Source organism: Notolepis coatsorum, assembly GCF_963971535.1.
Source record: "Notolepis coatsorum genome assembly, chromosome: 8".
NCBI classification, from domain to species: domain Eukaryota; kingdom Metazoa; phylum Chordata; class Actinopteri; order Aulopiformes; family Paralepididae; genus Notolepis; species Notolepis coatsorum.
This window is the reverse complement of record NC_140172.1, coordinates 31412971-31440512: the sequence shown is the minus strand read 5'-3', so window position 1 is coordinate 31440512 and position 27542 is coordinate 31412971. Positions and strand designations below refer to the sequence as shown.

Here is a 27542-nt window from a genome sequence, read left to right as displayed (position 1 = left end):
TTGTGACAGGCTGTCCTCAGCCCCAATAAAGAAGCCACTTCCTCTGACCCGGCTACATCCACAACATCTTTCAGTTTCATTGTCCCAACTGCTTGCAGACACTGTCCAAGCCCAGGTCTACTCCCTTCCTGAATGTCCAGCCAGGCTCCACACATCAGAGGCGCCATTATCATGGTAATATTACATTATCCAATTTTCTGAGCTTCTGCACAATTTTTCTCAGTCTAAAAACTTCCTGGGAAGTGTACCCCCCATTGTTCTTCAACCTCATTTGAGTCCTTGCTGAAAAAATAAACATCTCTAAATCTTCAAAAAAATCTTCCACTTTGACACTTCTCAAATGTTTTGTTGTGTGCAGGAACTTCCGTATCTGCCTGACTGCATAACATTTTTTCCGTTGTGAATCAGACACTTGAGAAGCATTTGGGAACTCATCTTCCTCAACACTTGAGATGTCATCCCCCCATTGTTTTTCAGCCTCATCCTCGTCCATGCTGGACTGAGAGGAACCTGTGTCTTCTACACCCTCCTGACTCTCTTTGACCAAACTTGTCACTCCTTCCTTATCCTGAGAGCCCACCCCTCCATCACTTCCCACCACGCCATCCACTGTCTGACTGTTTACATTATCCACCACATTCAGCTTCTTCCCTATTACTTCACTTGTCACATTTTTTTTTATTTCTTTTGTTACCCTGACGCGGTGTTGGGCTTGGGGGGACAAAAAAACCTCTGCTCTCCCCTGTTACCTCGCCACTTGTTGAAGGGGGGACAGCATCTCTGATTCCCACCTCCGTACCTACACAACCACTGGTTGAGGGGGGAACAGCGTCTCCCACCCCTCCCTCCTCTGTACCTGCACCACCCGCACCCCCCCCTGTTACTCCACAGTCGCCACTAGTTGAGGGGGGGGCAGCGTCCCTCACTCCTCCCTCCTCTGTACCAAGGCTCTGCTCCGTACCTGCTACACCGGTTCTGTGGCCCTGCAGCTGGATACTATCTGCTGCACTACTGACGGTCTGCAAAGGGATACTGTCTACACTGCTGACGGTCTGCAAAGGGACACTGCCGACACCGCCGACGGTCCGCAAAGGGACACTGCCAACACTGCTGACTGTCTGCAGAGGGACACCGTCTACACTGCCGACGGCCTGCAAAGGGACACTACCGACACTGCTGACGGTCTGCAGAGGGACACTGTTGACACTGCTCTCAGCTCTGCGCTGCCACACTCCTCCCTCCTCTACACCTGCGCTGAGCCCAGCGCCGCGCTCCTCCTGGGGCTGAGGCGGAGGTTGCCTTACCCCTCTCCCCGTACAATCGCGGGAGATATGTCCCTCTTCTCCGCATTTGAAAAATGTTCCCGAATTTCCAGAACTCACAAAAACCACATAATCAAACTCATCAACTTTTATCTTAAAAACCAACTCAAGCTCCTCTCCGCTGTTGTTTAGAATCATTAACACATGTCGCCTGTGTGAGACAACATGCTTTAAAAGCGAAGATTTACATCCCGACGACATTTTTCTTATAGGGGAAATTATCCTCCCATGTCGTGCTAGTTGACTTATCAATAGTTCGTCACTGATGAACGGCGGAATGTTGGAAATAAAGACCTTTCTGCATGGTGTGGAGAGAGGCTCCATGGCAAGAAAAACCCCATCAACACTGATCCCTGATTGAACCAGTATCTGCACCTTGTCCAATGAATCAAGAAAAATCACCACTCCTCCGTTCATTCTCGCAGCTGATTTAATACTTCTATGTCCTACAATATTTCCAACTGCCATACTGCAGTCCTCTACTGACACATTAGAAACAGATATCTTGATACCATGCTTTGCCAATTTTGGAAAAATCCATACTGGCGTCTCACGTCAACCTGGCCGACTGCCAAACAAACAACACTCCCACTTAACCCTATACACACCAAAACACACAGCAACCCAACACTACACTATAATACAATATCCCATCATCAAATTAACAAAATAAACCGATAAAGATAGAAAAAAAAAACTCACTACACCTCCAACCTCCAATCTCTCCAATCTCATTCCCAGCATGCACTGAGAGAGAGAGAGAGAGAGAGAGAGAGGCCTCTGTCTACCAGTCGCAGACTGTGTGGATGACTGTCACTCAAAGTGCTTATGGGCGGAGCCAGGCCATCACAGCCTGAAATACTGATGCTGTGTAATGAGGCTTTTACTTAACCGCGTTACTGATGATCAAGGAATTATAAACGACCCCCCCCCTTTCCTCCACGCATGATGAAGCATACCGATCATATACATTTTAATTTTTAATATAGCGTGCATGGGAAAGAAACGCCAATCGATAATCTATCATATGCGTTTGGGCCTATAACTAGCGTTTTTGGAATTACAGCAGAAAAGCTTAAAAACATACTTATATTCTCGAAGGTATTAACACAACAATGTATGAATGAAAAAGTATAACGTTCCCACATTCTGAACGATAGATAATCGATGTTGAATGGGCCATAGTAATGTCAATATAGCAATACAATTAAAAAAGTTATAGCCCTGCAAAGAAGGTAAACATCTCCATAGGCTTTTAACGGTGGCAGAGAGGGTACAAAGATGGGCACAACACCCGGCGGTCAATGTGTTAATCTTGGTTTTGGGATGGAATTTCCCTTAATTTCTCGTAAATTTAACTACCATTGTTTCTGTCCTCTGAAAGTATTACAATAAGTATTTTCTGACACCTTTTTTTATACTTATTGTGATTCTTTCAGAGGACAAACACTTAGAATCTGTGCTAAGTAACTTCATTAAAGTGTGTTTCCATTTAGAAATGGGACATAGACGCAGCCGTTATGTAGTTACAGCAGGAGCGGAGTTAGAATATTGGATTTCTCAAAGAATAGAGCCTTGCCATGACTCAAGTTCATGGCTTTGGACATTGTCACATCTCTGTCACCATAGTAACCCCAAGAACCCCCATCCATTCCATCTCTTTAATCTACGAGACACCTGCCCATGTTGGTGGATGGATATACACGGACTCGTCCTTGAGGGCAGCTGCTTCATCTTGTCCTTGTCTACCGTGTGTTGACTGAGGTCTTTGTTCTGCCTCTCTGCCGATACTTGCAGCCGCTTTCTCTTCCTGCCAGTCAAGTGTCTATTGTTGACAATGTAATCTGCTTTGATATTGAGATACACAGTTGTTCACACAGTGGGCCTCACTCTGCAGTTTATTTTCTTCTTCTGCCCGTGCATTGTTCTGTAAAATGCAGCTGTAAATCTGTTGCTTGCTTGATGAATCCCCATATGTTTGTTGGTGTGCATCATTTATGGGACAAGGGTTTGATCGGGGCTGTAAATCAAAGGGCCAATCTGTAATGGTATTCAACGCTGGGCATGTGGAGTCTAAACGGGCTCTTGCAACTCTTCTGAACGAATCGCCAGCTGTTTGCTCTATTGATGTTCCCGGAGATTGGATTTAGCTTTCTTGTCGAAACTACTAAGTGAAACATGTTGAGAAAAGTTTGCATTATTCAAACGAGCCACACAATTAAATGTACCCACAGACTTCATATGTGAAAACTTGAATGAATGTTAACAGCGCTTTTGTAAAGTGTTTTCATTATTTCCGATCAAATACATTTGTATCTCGCTTGATAAACAAGGCCCTATGTTGATTATTTTCTGTTTGCCTGTGTGGGATGGAACCTTAACCCTTTCACCACCACACTACAAAGGGTTAACACTTTCACTACCATACAAAGGGTTAACGCTTTCACTACCACACTACAGACTATGATAGTTATTAACCGTCTGTGCAGTGTGGTAGTGAAAGGGTTAACCGTCTGTAGTGTGGTAGTGAAAGGGGTACCCTTCTGTAGTGTGGCAGTGAAAGGGTTAATGTCCTATGCATGAACCTCAAAATAAATAATTAAATGAAATGACATGACATGAAAAAAAGATTTTACGATAGTCAGAAAACCACTTGTTTACAACTTGTAACTTTTTCTTTACTCATCAGGAGTATTTAATTGATTCAGATAAGATAAGACTTTAATGTCCCTGTGGGGAAATTACCTTGTCAGTCACCATACCTCACGGCCAGGGATAAAGGAACATATTGCGATTATAGTATAAAGATAAGATGTAAAAGATAAGGCGGCTGAGTGGGCAAGGCTAACGCTGGGTTCGAGCCCAGCTCTCGGCGTTGCTACCGGCTGGCCGGTCGTTCATACTAACACAATTGGCAAGTGTTAGAGGGTGGGAAAGCCGGTGGGTGGGGATTGGACGTTGTGGACAGCGACTCCTAGAGGTCGGTTTGGTGACGCCGGTGCGGCCGAAGCAGGAAGTAGCGGGGGCAGCGTGAGCCTCCCACGCGTTACTCCTCGCCACTGAGAGCTCGAGCTGCTGCGGTGAAAAGATGTGACAGGCTGCCTCCTCGTGTACCAGAGGGGACACGTGATGCAAGGCTTCTGTCCTCACTACAGCCGACCAGTGGGAGGCATGGCCTAGCAATGTTCAAGACAGGGGAGGGAAGAATTTGATAATACGAAATTGGGATGGGAGAAAAAGTAAAAAAAAAAAATATATATATAAGAAATAAAGCGAATGTACAAATATGTAAATATAAAGGTGAACCCCTCGGCAGGTCGTAGAGCTCTTTTTTATTTTGACGATCACAAACAACCTTTGTACAACCTTTTTGTCCTCTTTAGGCCTCTGTATGAGCGCAGGAAGTTCCTCAATGACAATATGGTGGAGGTCCCCAACAGGATCCTCTTCTCCGAGATGAAGCACGTCACGGTAAGTAGATTGTAAACTCGGCTAGTGTTTCCAATTCATGTGTTCAGCTATGGCAAACAAACTCAAATAAAAAAAAAAGCCCTCCCTCATATGAAATGGGATTAAGTGGCTCCTGTGACAGAGGATGTCAGAATGCATTGGGAAGCATTATATTTGAAATGACATCCACTTCTATAAATGGCTTTTATACAGAGACTCGTGTAAAACCTGAGGTTTCCATTCCAACCATGCGTCAGGGTTTTTTGGAGGTGAAAACGCACTTCCCCAGGATTGTCTTTGTGCCTAATGGCACCGCTCCGCTTCTCAATATGATCGGTGACATCAGGGCTTTCTCCAGGATCTTTAACGAAGATGGTGCCAAGTTGCAACTAGGGGGCGGTCCGGAGGGGGCCTGTGGCTGGGAGGCAAAGAAAAAAGAAAAGCCATTTGCTGGAATTTCCTGCAACCTAAAAACGCAATTTCAATAAAATACACACACACACACACAGTGGAACAGAGGACTGAGCAATCGCGTATTAGACAATGATGCATCTGTTTATAAGCTGGCTGTTTGGATACGCCGTGGGATAGATCTACATGGGGCTGGGCTAGAGCCTGGGATAGAGCCTGGGATAGAAGTAGATAAAGCATCAGATAGGAGTAGATGGAGTCTGGGATAAGAGTAGAGTCTGGGATAAGAGTAGATGGAGTCTGGGATAAGAGTAGAGTCTGGGATAAGAGTAGATAGTCTGGGATAAGAGTAGATAGAGTCTGGGATAAGGGTAGATAGAGTCTGGGATAAGAGTAGATAAAGAAACATGTCAAGCTTCCGAATGTAAACAAATGCAGGGACCAGTGTGATTGTCTGCTATGGGAGATTAACATTGGCAAGTTATGCTAGCAGGTGATGCATCAAGTGTCTCTGTGCATGTTTTTTAACCATTACAATTAACTGAATAGCAGAAAACTAGTTTAGTTTAGTTGCACTGTTATAAGATAATACACAGTAAAAGTTGTGTTAATTGTGTAGGAGAAGAAAGAAGCCCAGAGCACTTATTCAAAGTCCTCAACTTCATGTCAACAAGTCATTAAAAACATACAGAGTCGTAAAAGCAATGCAACGTCGAATATCAATCATCCTTTAATTGCAATTTTTTGGCTTTCCCCCAGATGAAATACACTTGGCCAAATTAAAACGAGGTGCCCTTGGCTTTGCGTCCTTACTGGCTACTTACACAGACCACAAAATCCAACAGTAAACCAGATAAGGTGTTTACATGTCTCGGTACCCCAGTTATCATATTCAGGTTTCTCATAGTCAGTATATTGGCTTATCCCAGCTATTGTCATAAAGCCAAGTCATAAAGGGAATACATGAGTAATCTGAATTCTATCAGAATATTAATGTGCACGTCAATGCCATCATTATGTCTTGCATGAAACTTTCGTTATTTTATGATCCTTCTCTTTTTCCCGAGCAGCTGCATCTCTTTGCAGTTGTTCCCAATGAGGACAGAGCGCATGCAGACGCCAGAGTGCACTGCCTTTTCTGCACGAGCTCTCCGAGCGCTGAGTTGAAAGCCTCTTCAGAAGGTGCTGCTATTGTCACTGGTTCTTCCCAGTGTCCTGCCAGAGCTTTTCTGATATAAAAAGACGCTATGAGGACATAGTCCGTAAAACACCATTATTTATTTATTGCCTGTGCTGTTTGCTGTTTAAGTCACATCTTAACCCTTTCACTGCCGCACTACCAAACGGTTAACCCTTTCACTGCGACAATACACAGAAGGTTAACTAGGGATGTCTGATATTATCGGCCTACCGATATTATCGGCCGATATCGGCATTAAAATGTGATATCGGAAAATATCTATCGGTTTTCAATATTTATTTATATTTTTACATTTCTATAGAAATGATGTCCGATATTATCGGCCTACCGATATTATCGGCCGATATCGGCATTAAAATGTGATATCTGTATCGGAAATTAAGAGTTGGACAATATCGGTATCGGTAAAAAAGCCAATTTCGAGCATCCCTAAGGTTAACCCTTTCACTGCCACACTACTACGGTAGCCGTCGGTAGTGTGACAGTAAAGGGTTAACCTTCTGTAGTGTGGCAGTGAAAGGGTTAAAGAGAATTCAATGAAGCTGCATTGTGGTGATATTTATGGTGTGATTGTGTGATTGTGTGTGTGACAGAGGGCAAAAGACCTGGCTGAGATGATCACTCGAGTCATCAGGGAGGGACTTGAGGGCCTGGTGCTGAAGGACCTCAAGGTGAGTGCTCTCTGTTGCACAATTTATTTAATTGTATTCATTTATATTCAACATTATGGGACAGGCCTTACCGTCTTCTCCAGAGTCAGACAAGAAGATGGATAGTGATACTAATTTCCTCTCTGTGCGTTCAGTAGAAAGCTATCCGGCTGCAAGCTAGCTTAGCTTAGCGCAAATGCATGGAAGTGGATACAGCTAAGGCTAGTGGTTCGTATCCGCTTCCATTATTTTGTGCTAAGCTAGTGTAATGATGTTTGATTTTTTTATATTGGTAATGTCTTCAATGATATAAGAAAATAATATAGAATTTCTGTCCCAAGTTCAATATGATTTATTACAATATGGATCCATAGAAGAATACAAAAGCAATAGTCCAAGTAATTCTATGGCGATAAAGTCGAGTGAGTTTAAGAATGGGAGAGGGGTGAGGACAGGAGGAGGGGTCATTAAGAAAGTGTAGGGTCGAATAATTTAAGTGTCCTTACATCAAAGAAAAGAGCAGAAACACAGCCATTACATTTAAGGTCAACTAGAGGGTCTTTGGGTCACTTTAACCTCGGCCCGGCTAGGCCATTAGCTAGGCACTTGCAGACCTTTTAACCTTTCTGTGAGAGAAGGCTGTTCACTATTTAACATCACAGACAAAGTATATCCTGAAATAAACTGATGCATGAAAAAAAAGACATGAAACACAATGTATGAATGATTATTGATATGCTATAGAAAACATAATTATGATATTGTCAGATGTGTAGAATCCAGTTCATTATGACACAGTATCGCTAATGTGTTATCTCTATTGTCCTAGAGCACCTATGAACCAGGGAAACGCCACTGGTTGAAGGTGAAGAAGGACTACCTGAATGAAGGAGCCATGGCCGACACTGCTGACCTGGTGGTTCTGGGGGGCTTCTATGGCAAGGGCTCCAACGGTCAGTTCAACCATAGATATACAGTAGATGGCCTTCTATGGCAAGGGCTCCAACGGTCAGTTCAACCATAGATATACAGTAGATGGCCTTCTACGGCAAAGGCTCCAACGGTCAGTTCAACCATAGATATACAGTAGATGGCCTTCTATGGCAAGGGCTCCAACGGTCAGTTCAACCATAGATATACAGTAGATGGCCTTCTATGGCAAGGGCTCCAACGGTCAGTTCAACCATAGATATACAGTAGATGGCCTTCTACGGCAAAGGCTTCAACGGTCAGTTCAACCATAGATATACAGTAGATGGCCTTCTACGGCAAAGGCTCCAACGGTCAGTTCAACCATAGATATACAGTAGATGGCCTTCTACGGCAAAGGCTCCAACGGTCAGTTCAACCATAGATATACAGTAGATGGCCTTCTATGGCAAAGGCTCCAACGGTCAGTTCAACCATAGATATACAGTAGATGGCCTTCTATGGCAAGGGCTCCAACGGTTAGTTCAACCATAGATATACAGTAGATGGCCTTCTACGGCAAAGGCTCCAACGGTCAGTTCAACCATAGAAATACAGTAGATGGCCTTCTACGGCAAGGGCTCCCAACAGTCAGTTCAACCATAGATATACAGTAGATGGCCTTCTATGGCAAAGGCTCCAACGGTCAGTTCAACCATAGATATACAGTAGATGGCCTTCTATGGCAAGGGCTCCAACGGTCAGTTCAACCATAGATATACAGTAGATGGCCTTCTACGGCAAGGGCTCCAACAGTCAGTTCAACCATAGATATACAGTAGATGGCCTTCTATGGCAAGGGCTCCAACGGTCAGTTCAACCATAGATATACAGTAGATGGCCTTCTATGGCAAAGGCTCCAACGGTCAGTTCAACCATAGATATACAGTAGATGGCCTTCTATGGCAAAGGCTTCAACGGTCAGTTCACTCATAGATATACAGTAGATGGCCTTCTATGGCAAAGGCTCCAACGGTCAGTTCAACCATAGATATACAGTAGACGGGGCTTCTATGGCAAAGGATCCAGCAGTCGGTTAATTCTTAAATGTAGAAAACTATAATATTGTTAAGGGATGTACCAGTACTGCAGACTTTTCGTGACCCCAAGTGGAGTACCCTGATGGGAAAGTTAGTTCCTTTGAAAATGTCTTAATCTAAAATGATGATAATATCTGGTCACTGCAGCCAATAGCTTTTTTTGCACAAGTTATTTTGTAGTTTGCGTATAAATATGTTTTTTGCGCTCAACTACAGAATAAGGATTAGTAATTTAGTAGTAGCCAGTATCATGTAAGATACAACATTTTTATCCGATTTTGCGAACCCCTGCAGTGCTGGTATTGGATCGGTCAGATGCCAGGCTGATCAGATTCCTAAAGCTGCCCCAATAGCAACATCTGATAACAAGAGCCATGTGCACTGTGTCAGGAATCAAAGTAAATTTTTTCTAAATTTCATAATACACTACCCAGCTCACACCAGCCGCAGACCAACCAACAATTTTTTTCTTGCAAATATTGACGTGAATGTCGTATTTATATCTCACGGGTCGAACAAACCTCAACTTTGCCATAAAATACAACGTATATTGATTCTTTACCTTTCTGTGAACGTCTATAAAAATCTGTCTCAATCCGGTAAAAAATGGCGGAGCTATGGACATTATACAAAGGTAACTGTTTAACGGTCTTTGCTGCCCTGTAACGGTCGCCTGGTGGTACTAAATCCAGATTTAACTGCCATTGGAAAGAGGAGATTTGGGCCGATCCATATATGTATGACTTGGCCATAATAAGGTAATTTATAGGCCTGATATTCTATATTCATATTTCATATTGAATGTGTCCAGATGGCAAAATTTTGTACTGTATCTACAAAAAACCCTGTAAATCATCTGCCCTTTTTTCATTTGCTTAGATATTAGTACACTTGATCTCAATAAGGTGCTGAATGAGCAAAAAAAAATATGAATTTTCTTTTTATAATAATTTATATTCTTCTTTGGTTCATTACAATTTACTCAAGCATAGTAACAGACACAATATCCCGGACACTGGGAATACATTCCCTGAGGTCCATAGATGTCCCTAGATACCAAGAACATGCAAATGAACCTTTCTCTTTTATTTTTTTATACAGTAAAACAATATTCGTGTGTGATATTTTTTATTTATTTTTTGTAGTATAATTGTCATGGTGCTCTTGCCTGGTTTATTTTATAAAAATGTTATCCCAAAATCTTTATAATACTGCTGCAAGGCACTGTTTTTAGATGAAATTAAATAGATATATGCATATTTCTGCAATCTGTATTGACAGCAGTATTGTAACAGTGCCTACCTTTGCATGGATGCATGGTGGTGTAATCTTCCAGCACTACTGTGAAGTCTGCAAAGTACATGTTCCGTGCACATGATGTTCTCTGTACATTTCACAAGTGACCATCATTTTGTTTCCCCTAATGCTGTGCTTTGTCTTGCGACCACCAGGGGGCATCATGTCCAGCTTTCTGATGGGCTGCTACGACCCTGACTCCAGGAAATGGTGCACAGTCACCAAGTGCTCCGGAGGATACGATGACGCCATGCTGGCCAGACTCCAGAAAGAGCTGGACATGATCAAAATCAGCAAGGTGAGACGAGAGGAGGCTCTTCTGAAGACTGCCTTGAATGTCAACTCAGTAAAAATATAACGCACACGTAAAGAAAAAAACATCATGAAGAACTCTTTACAATTGCAGGTGCTGGGTATTGTTTGAACATTTTCAATGCCGATACCTTGCTTTCGATACTGCTACCATGAGAGTATTTATTCAATACTTTATTCATAGTGTAGGTACTCGCAATGTTTTCCAGGCCTTCTGGCTCCAAGGCAATAGCTAAAAAAGGTAACGTGTACCCTAAAAGTGTTGTGTTGATTTGGTCATGTTGGATACAATAACGCAGAGTAGTGAATGTGAAAATGTTGACAAATGTTTGTCTGGACATTTTCAGTAGCAGGTTAGTATTGATTTGATTGAATTTTGATGAACAGTAGTAATAGAAAAGTGTCTAACACTAGATGCTCCCAGACTGTTTCAGCCAAGCAGGCCTTCTTTGGTGCTAGCCATCAACACTGAGGAAGGAACATAATCGTTCCGAAACATGTTTGTTTCAGGCTGCCATTAAATATACCAAAATCTGTGAGTGCTGGTCCAAGCGTATTGCTTTCTTTTTCTTCTTCAGGGTTTAACACAGAGTGCTCAGATGCAGCCATATACACACTTTACCTCAGGTCAGGCTAGGGTTGGGCACCGAGAACCGGTTCTAATAGGAACCGGTTCCTAACTTCCGGTTCAAGTCAACTGACAATGTGAATACGGTAGTATGAAAAAGATTTAAGATTTTTCAAAAAAAAAGAAATCTCCTGCGAAATAAGCTGTGACCTATTTTGACCTGCACCTCAAAGAATCGGAATCGAGAATCGTTTAGAACAGGAATCTAAATGGAGAATCGGAATCGTTCAAATCCAAACGATGCCCAACCCTAGGTCAGGCGACGGTTAAGGTGGCAGTATACTGAAAAGGAATGTGGACTAGCCCCAAATAGAAACACACTCAAACACTCTGAGGCGCATATACAGTATATACTTATCTGTGTATCATTAGTTCATTTCATATCCAAAATCCGAAAACCAATAAAGGGTGGTTTTTCCATTGTTTAGATTTTTGTTCTGATGTTAAAACTAGAAGATGAGAAAATGGGGTATTTTCTCACACTGCTGTGGCCCAATGCAGAAATGGGTCATTTTGTTTTTACAAGTTTGTTCCGGCAGTCAGTATGCTATGCTGTCTCCTTTAAAGTTGCAAGTGCAACATATGGACATTTGAATGTCAACCCATGCAGTGTAACTGGAATGGTCATGTGTGTGTGTGTGTGTGTGTGTGGTGGCGACTTGTATTTTGTACCCATGAAATGTCCTTTAAAATAATGTGGGAACCTCTGTTCAGATTTGAATCCAAATGTGTGCGTGCTCTATAATCTGTTGATTTAAATACATTATTTCTGTGTGTGTATATTATGCGTGTGTCTGTGTGTTTTCCAGGAGCCAAGCAAAATCCCCAGCTGGTTGAAGATCATCAAGAATTACTATCCCGACTTCATTATCCGTGATCCTGAGGTGAGATTTGCTGATCCTTTTGGATTTCCCACTGGGCCTGTTGGTGTGAAAACACAAGGCTCCCTGTTATGAGCTAGAGGTGTGAAGATTTAGCAACCAAGCTCTAGTCCTAACATTCAAGTATAGTATGACGAGGAAAAGACCAGGAAACCAAATGTATTATTGTCTGGTTCTCAATGAGGACAGGAGAAATGACTGTATGGTTAGCTCACCACATCATATACCCAAGATCTCCAGCCTGGGAGAACACCTTTGTCTGGCTCTCCTCTGAGCGGAGGGACCAGGCATCAGTCAATTCGATAGTAGTTCAGTTTTTTTTATATGTTGGTCGGTCCGGTAACAAAATAATATAGCGAGTTGTGCTACTTCTGCTTTCCACTTCCAACCACCATGTCACATTTCACTTTACTCCGATTCACCCTACTGTGTGTCACTTTTCGCCATCTGACCAGCTGACTATTTATGGGTGATGGCGGGTTCCTGCTTCCAGGGTACACACATGCACATTCATTCCCACACATTTATCAATAAATGCTTAACCCAATGAAGTCAATGGAACCCTGCTTATACAAAAGATTACTCAAAAGGAAGGAAACGAGAAGCAGGAAACTAGAGAAACTATCATATAGGTGTGACAGTGGCTCAGGAGGTAGAACAGTCGTCTGGAAATCTGAAGGTTATTTTTTTTTATAAATGTTTTACCACTATACCAGAGTTATGGCCACCGTCAGTGTTGCCACTATACCAGAGTTACCATGATACCAGAGTTATGACTCTATGAAATCTGTTTTTATCTTTACCCCAAACAACTCTTCTTATCCTCTCCCACCCTTTGCAGATTTCAGTTTTTATCTTCCCTAGATTAAAGTTGAAGTGTTTCTACGCTCAGAAATGCCTGGCAATTACATTGCTTGTTTGTCTTAGTTAAATGCACTCTAGGTACGGCTCTGAGACGAGCTGTGTGTCAGTGTGATCCGTGAATATTTAACAGGCCTGCTTATCGTCCCCTTGTTCCATTGTATCATTTATTCATTGATAACTGTATCTAATACTTTGCTGTTGCTTATTAATATTATTTGACTATATTTGCCTTAAATCACACTGTCTAGGCAACAAGACCTTTTAGAAGGATTTTGTATATCACAACCGCATTGGCACTGAACCAGCTGAGAAGAAATGTGTTGCAAGTATTACGAACAAGCTTGTCTAGATCTGTTTACACTTCCAAATATCACACATTATGCATACAGCTTCCCCTTGTATGCCTCACAACCAACATGTTCACATTTGTTGAGACACTAGCAAAGGATCACTGCTGGAGTGTTTGTTCTTAAATAGTGTATAATACTGTAAAGAGAAAGTGTCTCCTGATAAATGAAAATGAAAATGCCAGTGAAAATGTCCAATACAGATACCTTAGAGTACTTTCTTTGTAGGGATGTCCCGATACCGTGCTCATGTACTCTACTGTAAACTACTCCGATTCAACTACTCTGTGCCAATGTTTGTTCAGGAAAACACCAAATTTGTATATTGTTGTATATTATTCTAACTTAAAATGTCACCAACAACATGTATTGCAGTCAGAAAGTGAGCAACATCTGATGAAAATATAAGGTTTTTTCAAAGTCCTTTTTATATAAATGCACCATTTACCATTTATTATGGTAGTAAGCCATACTGGCCAGTGGTATAACTCAGTGGTTCCCAAAGTCGGGGTTGTGAATTTTTTATTTTTTTTTCCAGGCCACTGAACTTAGAAGCAGGCCAGGACAGTGTTTCTAGTTGTATTCTAAAATTCTATTCTAAAATGTGACTATATGGTTTTATATTAACTTAATAAATAAACAAAAACGGAAAATCTACTTATTTCAACGAACATTTCAAACTAAATAACAGATTATGCACATAAAAACGCTGAAAACAACCGAAGCAACAATAGTATTTTAATGAGGCTATTATTATTATCATTATTATTTTGCAACAAGTTAGCCCTCTCATAAATAGCACATATAAATGAATAACTCACTTGAACTAACTTAATAGGATTGAAGTGATATTTGGCTTAAAAAATCGGCCGCCTGGCAAAAAATAAATAAAAAAAAGCCTGACGATGTGCATTGGGCCGCGGCTCTCTGACGCCTTATTTTCTGGGTCCCGGCCTGAAAAGTTTGGGAACCCCTGGTATAACTAATACGAGTAGGTATGGGATAGATAAAGATAAAAGTATATACAGTTTGTACAGAGAGTAAACAGGAATATATGCAGATATAGATAAATATGTATGGTTTATATATCACAGATTACGCTCATATTGGACCAAAATAAAAGCTTGAAGGATATTATCAGGGCGACAGTTAATGAATAAGGCGGCAGTCATGTGTATTCCCTCTGCAAGTGATCAGCAGTGTCATCATCATCATTATCATCATCTCCAGTTAATCTGAGAGCAACCGTTCCATCAAGAGGAAAAACCCACACATCATCAGTGCACAGCAATTAAAATAAACTATGGAGGCATCATTCATTACAGTCTCCCTCCCTCTAAGATCTGGTTCATGTTTTATTTCATAATTTTTAATTATCCCTCTCTTGTGTTTTCCCCCGCGGTACGGACGTGAGAATCCGTCGCCTGTTTTGATGTCATCAGTAGTAGTGATGCACCGATGTGAAAATTGTGGCCGATACCGATAACCGATATTAATATTGCTCTTCTGACCGATACCGATATTTACCGATGTCGATATCTCTGTATAGAAAACACTTTTTTATGATAATCAAATAAAGAGCTATTTTCCAAAACGCAATTTTTTTTTTACTTTTGTAACTTATTTTCAGAAATGACTGATATTTTGAAACTATTTAAGGCCAAAACATGTAAAAAGAAGAAAAAAAAGATAAAAAAAAAAAAAAATAATAATAATATCGGCCCTATCTTGATATCGGACCGATACCGATGTGTAAAAAAACGGCCATATCGGCCGATATTATATCGGCGGCCGATATATCGTGCATCACTAATCAGTAGTAACAAAGCCGCTCTTGTGTTGCTCTGCCCCCACAGACGGCTCCCGTGTGGGAGATCACCGGTGCCGAGTTCTCCAAGTCCGAGATGCACACGGCCGACGGCATCTCCATCCGCTTCCCCCGCATGACGCGCGTCCGCGACGACAAGGACTGGAAGACCGCCACCAACCTGCCCCGGCTCAAGGTACGACACACGCAACCCCAGACGGATGGCAATTGACCCGTCTCAAACCCTGCCCTCTTTTCTTGATCCTCCAATCACAACTGTCGCTTACCTCGGACAAACTTGGTTTGTCCGAGGTAAGCGACAGTTGTGATTGGAGGATCAAGAAAAGAGGGCAGGGTTTGAGACGGGTCCATTCAAATGTTCCTCTTAATTAATACACGTCGCCCGCTAGGTAAATTTTGTCCGCACCCGCGGGCGTCTTCTTGGCCACCTGGTAATACAAAACGGGTCCATGAATATAAAAAGGATACTTGGCTGCCGAAGCTCTTTTGTTTATATATAGTTTATATTGCAGTTGTGATTTATTGGGCGCTCGCTGCAGAGGCGGAGCACCTGCTGAGGAAGCCTGCTCCGTGTCATGTCGGGTTAGTTCACTTCTAGCCCTGCATTCTCTCTGGGCAGGATCAATAGACGACACTGGCACCTCGTTCTCTCTGGGCAGGATCAATAGACGCCACTGGCACCTCGTTCTCTCTGGGCAGGATCAATAGACGCCACTGGCACCTTGTTCTCTCTGGGCAGGATCAATAGACGACACTGGCACCTCGTTCTCTCTGGGCAGGATGAATAGACGACACTGGCACCTCGTTCTCTCTGGGCAGGATGAATAGACGACACTGGCACCTCGTTGTCTCTGGGCAGGATGAATAGACGACACTGGCACCTCGTTCTCTCTGGGCAGGATCAATAGACGACACTGGCACCTCGTTCTCTCTGGGCAGGATGAATAGACGACACTGGCACCTCGTTCTCTTTGGGCAGGATGAATAGACGACACTGGCACCTCGTTGTCTCTGGGCAGGATGAATAGACGACACTGGCACCTCGTTCTCTGGGCAGGATGAATAGACGACACTGGCACCTCGTTGTCTCTGGGCAGGATGAATAGACGACACTGGCACCTCGTTGTCTCTGGGCAGGATGAATAGACGACACTGGCACCTCGTTCTCTCTGGGCAGGATGAATAGACGACACTGGCACCTCGTTCTCTCTGGGCAGGATGAATGGACGACACTGGCACCTCGTTGTCTCTGGGCAGGATGAATAGACGACACTGGCACCTCGTTGTCTCTGGGCAGGATGAATAGACGACACTGGCACCTCGTTCTCTGGGCAGGATCAATAGACGACACTGGCACCTTGTTCTCTCTGAGCAGGATGAATAGACGACACTGGCACCTCGTTCTCTGGGCAGGATGAATAGACGACACTGGCACCTCGTTCTCTCTGGGCAGGATCAATAGACGACTCTGGCACCTCGTTGTCTCTGGGCAGGATGAATAGACGACACTGGCGCCTCTTTCTCTGGGCAGGATGAATAGACGACACTGGCACCTTGTTCTCTCTGGGCAGGATGAATAGACGACACTGGCACCTCGTTCTCTCTGGGCAGGATGAATAGACGACACTGGCACCTCGTTCTCTGGGCAGGATCAATAGACGACACTGGCACCTTGTGCTCTCTGGGCAGGATGAATAGACGACACTGGCACCTCATTCTCTCTGGGCAGGATGAATAGACGACACTGGCACCTCATTCTCTCTGGGCAGGATCAATAGACCTGCCCAGAGATGGCACCTTGTCTCCTTAAAATACCCACAGTGAATTATCTTGTTACTAGAAGAAAGCAGTTTTGTATTTATAGTCCGTATTTCTAAAGTTTGGAAGCACCTGCTGAGTTTCCGGTTCACAGATTGCTTAGGTCATCATATGTTTGGGCTGTGCTCCTGACAAACTGAAATGGGCTACAGTGTTATTTCATCAGGCTCAAATAGGATTAACAATATGAAACTAACTCTAACTATGGTAACTTGTCACACCATGTGAACTTGATTTAAACCTGCATGATGGAACCTTTTCATGAAGAGAATATTGCAGAGTTGGCCTGAACAAGACGGAACCCTCCCAACAGGGATGTGTGAAGCGGCCCATACGACCTCTTCTGGTTGGGTTCGGCCAGTGCCATGAAAACCATAAAAGACTACGGTCTCATTTGTGAACGCCGCAAATGTAAAACGGCTCCAAGTTGCCTTGCTTTTTTTTCTCCCTCTTATCCGTCATGTTTTAACAAGGTGCAGTTACCTCTCACGGCCACATGATGCCAACCTCCATAGTGCACCTTGGATACAAAACTGAACTAGATGGCTACTGGTTGACACACCCAAGAACACTGGCAAAAGAAATCCTACTCTAAATTATCTTAAAATAGATGGTTCAGATTTTTGGAACCCTAGGACTATTTCTTACTTGCTTATTATTATAATTATTATTGATTATTGATAGAATATACTCTATTATTATTACCATTTATATTATTATCTTTTTCCTAGATGGTCAAAGCTAGTATCATTGGTAAGTAATAAATAGGGCTAGGGTTCCAAGAATCGGAACTATACCTTTAATCTACCTTTTGGTCTGCATCTTGTTACAAATCATAGGCCATCACTCTGCTGGTTCCTGGCTGTATATGATGTACGCTACACTTTGCTTTCTTCACAGCAAGGCAAATGAACATGGACTGAAGTGAACTTTAGATCTCCTGGGTGATGGTACATCATGTCATTTTATTATTACCTAAACATAAAATCCAGGCCACTTATTTGTCTTGCCCAGAAGTTGTTGAAAGGTCCAACATCTTAACATTTCAATGGAGAGTTTCTGTTTACTGGGCGCTGCCATGATGAATCGAATGTGACTTGGAGTGAAAATAACACATTTCACATTCTAATCAAGATGTCAGCCCCTATAAAACAAAGACTCAACAACTTTGGGGTAAGTGTTTGACAAATAAGTGGCCCAGATTTTATGTTTTGGTAATAATAAAATGCTTCTGATTAAGTAAAATCTCATTTCAAAACGACACCCAGGAGATCTAAAATTTGATTCAGTCTGTTCATTTTCCCGGCTGTGATATGAAGCCAGCAAAGCGTAGCGGTACATACCCAGCTGGGAACTAGGAGCTGTTCTGTATCTCTGTTCTTAATGTCATCTTTCTCTCTAGGAGCTGTTCTGTATCTCTGTTCTTACCGGTATGTCATCTTTCTCTCTAGGAGCTGTTCTGTATCTCTGTTCTTACCGGTATGTCATATTTCTCTCTAGGAGCTGTTCTGTATCTCTGTTCTTATTTCATCTTTCTCTCTAGGAGCTGTTCCGTATCTCTGTTCTTATGTCATCTTTCTCTCTAGGAGCTGTTCTGTATCTCTGATCTTATTTCATCTTTCTCTCTAGGAGCTGTTCCGTATATCAAAAGAGAACAGTGACTTCCTGGTGACAGCTGGGACGTCCAATGATGACAAGAAGTCCCCTGGTGGTGGCAGCGGGAGCAGCACCCCGTCCCCCTCCTCCCATGGTGCAGCGGGGGCACCCAGGAAGACGAGTGAGTGCTCCACGTCTAGTACACATAGATGTCACTAGAGCATCGCCAAAACAGTGTGCCTTCCAAGTAGTTCAGCTCAAACTGTCAAATAGGGATGCAACCGTTACCGCTTTTAATGATAACCACGGTAAAATTACCTGAAGGTTAGTAATACCATTTGAATTATCATTTTTGATTACCGTGCTTTGAAAAACTCACAGTAAATACTGTCTAGACTGTTCAGCATCAACCAAAGACGAGCAACAGTCTCCCAGACGCAGGCGCAGCCTGCAACGTGGGTTTGTTGTGCAATGAGAAAATGGCGTGTGAAGATATCTAGATAAAATGTGCATGTACAAGATGCCGCCTTGCACGTAAATCTTTTCTTTTCTACCAAAAATTTGACCTAAAATATGTTAATGGTTACATTTTAATGGTAATATCGCTATCTGCCATTGCTGTATCTTGAGTCATATTTGATCTGCAACGTTTAATCTGAAAGTTAGATCTGAATTTAATTTGACGGTACAGGCTCGTGAGACGTGCACCACTGCTAGATGGTGCACGAGCGGCTCACTTGTTACAGGCACAGAAACAGCCTGTTGGAACAGAGGGGTATAGATGCTGCATACTCTTTTGAGCTCATTCTGTAGATGTGAATGACACAAATACCTTGCTTGAAGAAATGTATTTTTTTGTTTTCTCTTATCCACCGTGCTTTAACACAGTGCAGTTTCCTCTTACCGCTGCAGGGTGCACATCTTCCATAGAGCAGCTTTGAAATACTTGGTATTAAATGTATTTAAATGTCAAAAAGTTAAAGTACTCGTTTCAACACCGTGTGCTGATATTTGAGTTGAAAGAACTGTTCCATCTTTGATGCATTAACTATTCAGCTGAAGGGGCTGGTGGCCAACTTGTGCTTCTGACGGCTTCATCTTTAATTTGGCTGCATGTCTTGTTGGCAAACCCCATTGTTTAGATATGTTAGTGGAGTAAAAAGGAGGATATTTGCTTTAAAAGGTAGTGAAGTAAAAATATTAAGTTCTGTGAAAATGAATTTTTTTTAATGACTTAAAAAACTAAATCGACTTGAGTACATTACTTGAATAAAAGTTATTTTCCACACATGTTTGTAGTATAGATGGTTTCAGTGGAATTGCATTATTAGGGAACAGCTTGGACCCAAGTTTGATGTGTGTTGATGTAATGGTTAGTTCAGAATTTTGGATCCCTAGCCCTATTTCCTACCAATGATGGTGTCGATTGGTGGAGTATTCTTTTTAATAAAAGTTTTTAGCACAATCGATTCTGTCATACTGTAAACATGAACTCTGACCCCATGCCTTTACATGTAATCTTGACATGCATTCACATTACAGGCAGCAACGCTACTCCCAAAAGCAACACTACTCCCAAAGCAAAGGCAGTCAAATCAGAACCTCGAACGCCTGTCCCAGTAGCCGTTGTCAAGAAGGAAATGACTACAGGAGAACCCAGTCCAAAGAAGGTACAAAACATACAGGAGAGCAGGGTTCAGGTCCTTTCAAAATCAGGAAGTAGAATTTCTTCATCAAAACTTTGGTGATGAGAAGGTTAAAGCTGCATCAGGGTTTTTTTCTTTTTGGGGGGGGGGGGGGGGGGGGGGGGGGGGGCTTGACCTCTGACAAATAAAAGCATAACATATCTTTAGACTTCATTAAGTGTCATAGGAGACAAGGGATCCATGCAGCACTGTTTGAAACTAGAAAGGGTAAGATAAGATATTCCTTTTTTGATCCCCTTGGGGAAATTCAGGCATCATAGCAGCATGGGGGGGGGGGGGGGTACAGGTAGTAAAAACAACACAAGCAGTGTAAACAAATAAGTCGATATAACTTACTATCTAACTAACTGAAATATACAGTATTCATAGTATCATATAAGGTGCAGTATGCATAAGGTAGTGTTATAATTTTACTAACTAACTGAAATATACAGTATTCACATAAGGTGCAGTATGCATAAGGTAGTGTTATTGTCCTTTTTGGGTTCCTATTAGTTCTAGTTGGATGTCTGGCAGCAGTCCCTGCCCACTGTTGTGGAGCCTGATGGCCGCTGGTATGAAGGACTGTCTGAGGCGGTTAGTTGAGTGTCAGGGGGGTATGAGTCTGGCTGAACGTGCTTCTCATCCTGACTAGCTCGTCGTAGAGGGGGTGGGAGGGATTCTTCAGGATAGCAGCCAGCTTCCTTCTCATCCCCCTCTCTGCCATCACCTCTAGTCTGACCAGCTCGACTCCCACCACGGAGCTAGCCTTCCTCACCAGCTTGTTGAGTTTGTTGGTGTCACTCGAGTTGGTGTAGTCCCCCCCCAGCATGCCACAGCACTATAGATAGTAAAATGACTGCAGCAGTCTATTGCAAACATTGAAGGACCCGAGTCTCCTCAGGAAGAACAGCCTGCTCTGTCCCTTCCTGTAGAGGGCCTCTGTGTTGTCCGACCAGTCCAGTTTATTGTTCAGGTGTACCCCAAGGAACTTATATGACTCCACCTCCTCCCCTCGGATGGTGATGGGAATCGGGGGGGGCCTCTTCTTGCCCCTCCGGAAGTCCGCCACCAGCTCCTTGGTCTTACTGGTGTTGAGTTGGAGGTGGTTGCTGTCACTCCACCCCACAAAGCTCTCCACCAGGGCTCTATACTCCTCATCATCGTCGGTGATGTAGCTTACGATGGAGGAGTCGTCAGAGAACTTCTGCAGGTGGCACCCGCTTGAGTTGTGGCAGCAGTCTGTTTGGCTGTGCTGTTCCTACCCTCCCACCACCTTTACCATATATACAAAGAAGCATCCTCTTAAGTAAATGTTGGTTTACTTTGTTTTGGGGGGGGGGGGGGGGGTTGGTGTCATGATTCGAAACAAAGGTTCACAAGGTTTCGATTTTTTTATTGATTCAGCTAGGCTTAAAGATCCAGTACAATGATTCAGTCATAAATTGCTTATTGTGGAATGTTAATGTCTTAAGTATTCGGCTTCAGATGCATCATTTGATTTGATATAATTGTTTTAGGTCACCCTCTCTGAGCACAGCCAGCTCTCAGTAGGCTGAGGGGGCATGGCCTTCTGTTCACTAGACACTATAGACACTGCTTGACTGTTAAGGACTCGGTGTACACTGCCAGTGTGTGCACCACTCAGCTACAGTAGATGTAGATGTGACTGATGGCGGTGCCAGCACCTGCCATTTTGGTCAAAATATGTAATTTGGTCATAGTAGTTCAGCAGAAAACCAGCGCAAGGCAAACTAGCGGCATCTGCAGGACGGGATGTGCACTAGAAATAATGTTTAGCGAAAATCACAGGCATAGATTAAAAGATCTATGATAGGGGTGTAACGGTACACAAAAACCACGGTACGGTACGTACCTTGGTTTTGAAGTCAAGGTTCGGTACGGGTTTTCAGTACAGTGGGGGAAAGTTTGGCTTTCCATGTTCCACTCAGGGGTGATGTAGTGTGCAGTAACTAATTGTACTTGTAAGGCTGTCAACGAATATTCTATATTGAAATTAATAATCGACTTGTAACATAAAAAAATATAATAATTATAATTACTGGTACATTAGATTGTGAAAAAAAACAGCCCCCGGTGGGCGGTCGTTAGTGGTTAACATACCGTTGTATTCGTTCGGTACACTACACAGCCGTTCGGTACGGTACGGTATACACTGAAACCGTTCGGTTCGGTACGGATACATGTACCTTTACACCCTAATAGATTTGATTCAAATGAAATGATTCGATATGGATATATTTCCCCCCCCCCCCTTAGCCATACATTTAAACCAAGCTCCTCTTCCATTTCAGGCGAAGAGATCTGAAACGGTTCACAGTAACGGGCAAAGCAAGTCAAAGGAGTCGAAGGCAACTTCCCAGGTACTGGAGCCGAGGAAGGACAAGGTGGGTGAATCGCTACAACTAACTGGTTCAATGTAGAATCTGTAAGGCCATCAAACGGCGACCTCTAGGAAACAAGAGCCCCGTTTGGTTGTTTTCTTTTATAAAAAAAAATTGGTCCGGTGGGTTGGAGCATACCAAGCATACTATACAGACACTCACTTTAGACACTTTAACACACTTTATATTTATCTATTATTAAAGAGATTTGCACTACATTCATACCTCATTTGCACCTTACCCTAAGTGTGTACCTCATCTCATTTCTGCATTGTACCTCACTGTTACTCATTTTACTCTGTATTGTATATTGTGTATATATATATATGTATATTGACTGAACATACCCTTACTTACTAGCAGACTCTCAGGGGCTCATACAGAAACAAGCATTTCATCATAAAGTATTTTGTTGTGACAAATAATAAACTTGAACTTGAAACTTGATGATATGGCTGAACCTTCCCCTCCCGTGTTTTCCTCCCCAGACGCTGCTGGACATCTTCAGCGGGGTGAAGCTCGTCCTGCCCGACTCGGTCCAGGACTCCGACAAGCTGAGGCGCTACTTCGTGGCCTACGACGGAGACCTGGTGCCGGACTACGACGCCGCCACGGCCACGCACACCCTGGCGGAGCCCAAGGACGAGGACGACAGCCGAGCCCAGAGGGTCACTCCGGGCTGGATCTGGGAGTGTATCCGGAAGAGGCGTGTGGTGCCTCCCTGTTGACGGGACGTCGTGCCCGCGGACACGCCACTCAACCCACCGACCTCAACCCGAGCCCACCTCTTTTAAAACATGCTTCTCCAGCAGGCCATTGCAACTGACCACGAGTGTTTTTTTTTTACGCTGCATGTGACGTGACAAAATTAAAATACATGACAAACCATATGAACGTGGTTGAACTATTATGGTATGGATGTACCAGGACCAGACTCGTACTAATGCGGATTTCATCCCACCGTGTAAGAACAACTGCTTTCACACTGCAGTGGTAGACGATAGAGATGACATCTACAAATGGGATGTAATTTCATTTTCAGTAAGAGATGACTCTGTCTATGCCAGAAGGAGCGGCGATTAAACGTTTTAATAATTTCAACTTTTTGTTCTCCTCTGCTGCAGGTGTCTGGATGTTGAGCTTGTTTTTTTCTTTTTTTCAGAACTACAATTCTAGATCCTCCTTTATATTTAGGACAAGTTTTATTTAGCACAACCTTGCTTCCCAATATGTACAATTGTCATAATTCATTATGACATTACTGTCTCCTATTGGTGTCAAGAGAGGGGGTTAAATGCCTCTAGCTCGCATTCAAAACGAGAGCTGAATTATGAATTTGATGAATTATAACATTTTATTAATTTCGGCTGTAATTTGTAAAACAGTCATTGTAATATAAATAGCTATTTTAGCATTTTGACTATAACCCTCTTCCATAAGAGGCTGTTTACATGGCGAAATAGGGCAATTTCCAATGCCTTAATTTAGAAATTGGAAATGGCTAAAACTACAGTCTAGCAGCCTTGGCAGTGTTGCTTTCCTCATTCTATACCACTGATCCACCTTGTAAGGCTCTGTTGAGGTAAACGTACCTGATCTGAGATCAGTCTGTATTCTGAGTTGCAGTATGCTCTCATCCATGATCATTTCTATTTATTGTTTTCTTTTTGTTTTGCAAAATGTCAAACCAGCAGTGGTCATACAAAATAGCAAATGTATGGGATTATGGGTTTCTATTTTGTACTAACTTTTGGTAATTATTGTCTACAGGAGCCAGGAGTAAATTGCCTGGTGAACGGCTCTTGACATCCTCCATTAGATTACAAACCTATTGGAACAAATGAGTGTGTAGTGTAGAGATGGAACGTGTGGTGATAATGAGGAAATTGAATTGTTGATCATGAATGAGGACATTTTATTTGTTTAGTCCGAGGCAGTTAATGCATCCACACACGTTTCAACATAGAATGAATCACGAAAACCAAGAGATTATCTTGCAATGGTTTTTTTGTAAATCAAAATAAAATTGTGGCAACCTATCAAACTTTAACCACCATAAATTGGCTGTCTTTTCTAACTGCCCCTGTTAAACATTACTTTGAGACATTTTGTACTCCAGCACTAGGGCCGGACATGAGCGGGTATGTGTGCTGATTAGTGATATACGCAGGTCTACTAGTATGTTGTTGGGTGATGGTCCAGGGGGGGGGCATGTCATCACTAATACTGATGGTGAGGGCCTGGAAATATGGAAAATAAAAGGCTTTTACTAAAATCATTCTTAATTCATTTATTTCCTTTTAGGGAAAACATATTTACAAAATTAGAATGAAAATGTTTTGCTAATATCTTTAACTCCTTATAATGATGCCTAATGGTAAACATTGGTGACAAGCGTGTAATTGTTTAAATTAAAATTGTACTTTGCTAAGGCTGTACAGAAGATTTCTCAGGAAATTTCTATTAACAAAAAATTCCAAACAGGCTGCTGTTTGGAATGAGTTAATTCCTGTGTAAATAGCAATACATGTATTCCAAATAAACACATCTCAATGCAAAGCCTTCAGTGACCGTATCTTTGCAGCCAAAGGCACTAATGATTGCCCGTGTTCAAAAGAAAATGCTGAATGTACTGAGCACATAAAAGAATGACGTTTGTTTACTTTTCATTGATCAGCCCTTTTGGCTCATTTACACTGGGTGCCAATACTTTTAGAAGACACTAGTATTGTAGTATGTGTAATTGGATTATACAGTCGGGTCCATAAATATTTGGGCATCAACACAATTCTCACAATTGTGAAAAGAAGACAAAGCACTCATATCCAGCTTTAATTTGAGGGTATTTACATCCAAATCAGGCGAACGGTATAGGAATTACAACAGTTACTACATGTGTGCACCCCCTTGAGTTCTGAAGCATTTGGCTGAATATGAGCAGATAATATTGCCCAAAACGGCAGAATTGATCCTGATGCTTTTGTCGGCAGTCACATCATCAATAAATACAAGGGAACCAGTTTCATTGGCAACCGTACATGCCCACGCCATAACACTACCACCACCATGCTTCACTGATGAGGTGGTATGCTTTGGATCATGAGCAGTTCCTTTTATTCTCCATACTCCTCTCTTCCCATCATTCTGGTACAAGTTGATCTTTGTCTTACAGTATCTCTCCATAGGATGTTATAGAACTAACTGTAGTACAGCCTTTTTAATATGCATGTTTGGCTAATTCTAATCTGGTCTTCCTGGTGAAGACTTCTTTTGATTTGTGACTTGTGACACAGATATGCCTACCTCCTGGGGAGTGTTCTTGATCTGGCCAACTGTTGTGAAGGGGTTTTTCTTCGGGAAATAATTATTTTGTCAACCACCACAGTTTTCCATGGTATTTGGTTGTTGCTGAGCTCCCCAATGCATTCTTTCATTTTAAGAATGTACCAAACAGTTGATTGGCCACAACTAATGTTTTTGTTACAGTTGCAATCAAAATGATTAAATCCCCATTGCATATTGGGTTTATTGGCAAACATTAAACATGTTCAGCTGTTTGCAATAAACAAAGTAGACAACAGTTTAAACTTTAAATTGTTAAATAAAATGAAAATTACTATGGTTTTTATCCAAATTCAACACGAAATGCTACCTCTTTACTCACTACTACAGTCTCAAAATTATTCAACCCCCTGTCTCGAGATTATTCAACCCCCTTTCTTGAGATTATTCAACCCCCTCTCAAGCAACTATTCAATGGCTTCAGTTAAGGTGTGCTTGAGATAGAACAAAAATACTTGGACTGACTAGGGGTTTGTTGAGTGACGTTTAAAATAATGCATGTTAGAAATAGTCAAAATAATTGTCCAAAAAGTTCAGAGAAGAGATAATTGCCTTGCACAAACAAGGAAAGGGATACAAAAAGATGGCAAAAGCACTGAATGTTCCTAGAAATACAGTTGGAAGCGTAGTTTGCAGGTTCAAAGTTAAAGGAACAGTGGCTACCTGGACGTGACAGAAAGAGGAAGCTATCAGCGGCTGACACCAGATTCCTGAAGAGGCAAGTTGTAAAAAAAAACATTGAGCACTGACTGCAAAAGACATGCAGCAGGCAGTTTCAGTTTGCACAGTGAGGCACATACTAAACACTGAACGGTTCCATGCCCGCACTCCAAGACGTACACCACTACTGACTCAAAAGTACAAGAGAAGTTGGCTCCATTATGCTCAAAACAATATAAATAAGCCACAGAACTTTTGGAATTCTGTTCTGTGGAGCGATGAAACAAAACTGGAACTGTTTGTGCCTATGGATCAGCGGTATGTCTAGACTCTAGTCTAGACATACCGCTCCATGGGCACAAACAGTTCAATTGCTATTCATCGACTACAGCTCAGCATTCAATACCATAGTCCCCTCCAAACTCATAGCCAAGCTCAGGGACCTGGGCAGGGCTTGAACTATGACCTCTGCCAGTGGGTCTTGGACTTCCTGACGGGCAGACCCCAGGTGGTGAGAGCAGGTAACTGCACCTCCTCATCCATCACTCTCAACATAGGGGCCCCCCAGGGCTGTGTTCCGAGTCCCCTCTTCTACTCCCTGTACACACACGACTGTGTGGCACAGCGGGAAAACAACACAATCATCAAATTTGTTGACGACACAGTAGTGGTGGGCCTGATCTCTGCAAATGACGAGAGGGCCTACCTGGAAGAGGTTCTGGCGGGATGGTGTCAGGAGAACAGCCTCTCCCTGAACATCAGCAAAACAAAAGAGATGATTGTGGACTTTAGGAGGTCGGGGGTCAGGGACTACAGCCCCCTCAGCATCGACGGGGC

General features: G+C 42.6%; 1 protein-coding gene across 1 annotated transcript in view; it reads left to right on the top strand.

Annotated features, from left to right (window-relative positions):
• The window catches only part of lig3 (ligase III, DNA, ATP-dependent), a 45677-nt gene extending 20532 nt beyond the window's left edge, over positions 1-25145 (top strand). The window contains exons 12-21 of the mRNA XM_084319873.1: positions 4706-4793; positions 6978-7055; positions 7864-7987; positions 10495-10637; positions 12089-12163; positions 15228-15374; positions 18647-18794; positions 20156-20283; positions 22614-22706; positions 23192-25145. Of these exons, the coding sequence (XP_084175999.1) occupies positions 4706-4793; positions 6978-7055; positions 7864-7987; positions 10495-10637; positions 12089-12163; positions 15228-15374; positions 18647-18794; positions 20156-20283; positions 22614-22706; positions 23192-23431 (1264 nt within the window). The 3' untranslated portion in view covers positions 23432-25145. The remainder of the gene's footprint in view (positions 1-4705; positions 4794-6977; positions 7056-7863; positions 7988-10494; positions 10638-12088; positions 12164-15227; positions 15375-18646; positions 18795-20155; positions 20284-22613; positions 22707-23191) is intronic.
• The last annotated feature ends 2397 nt before the right edge of the window (positions 25146-27542 follow it).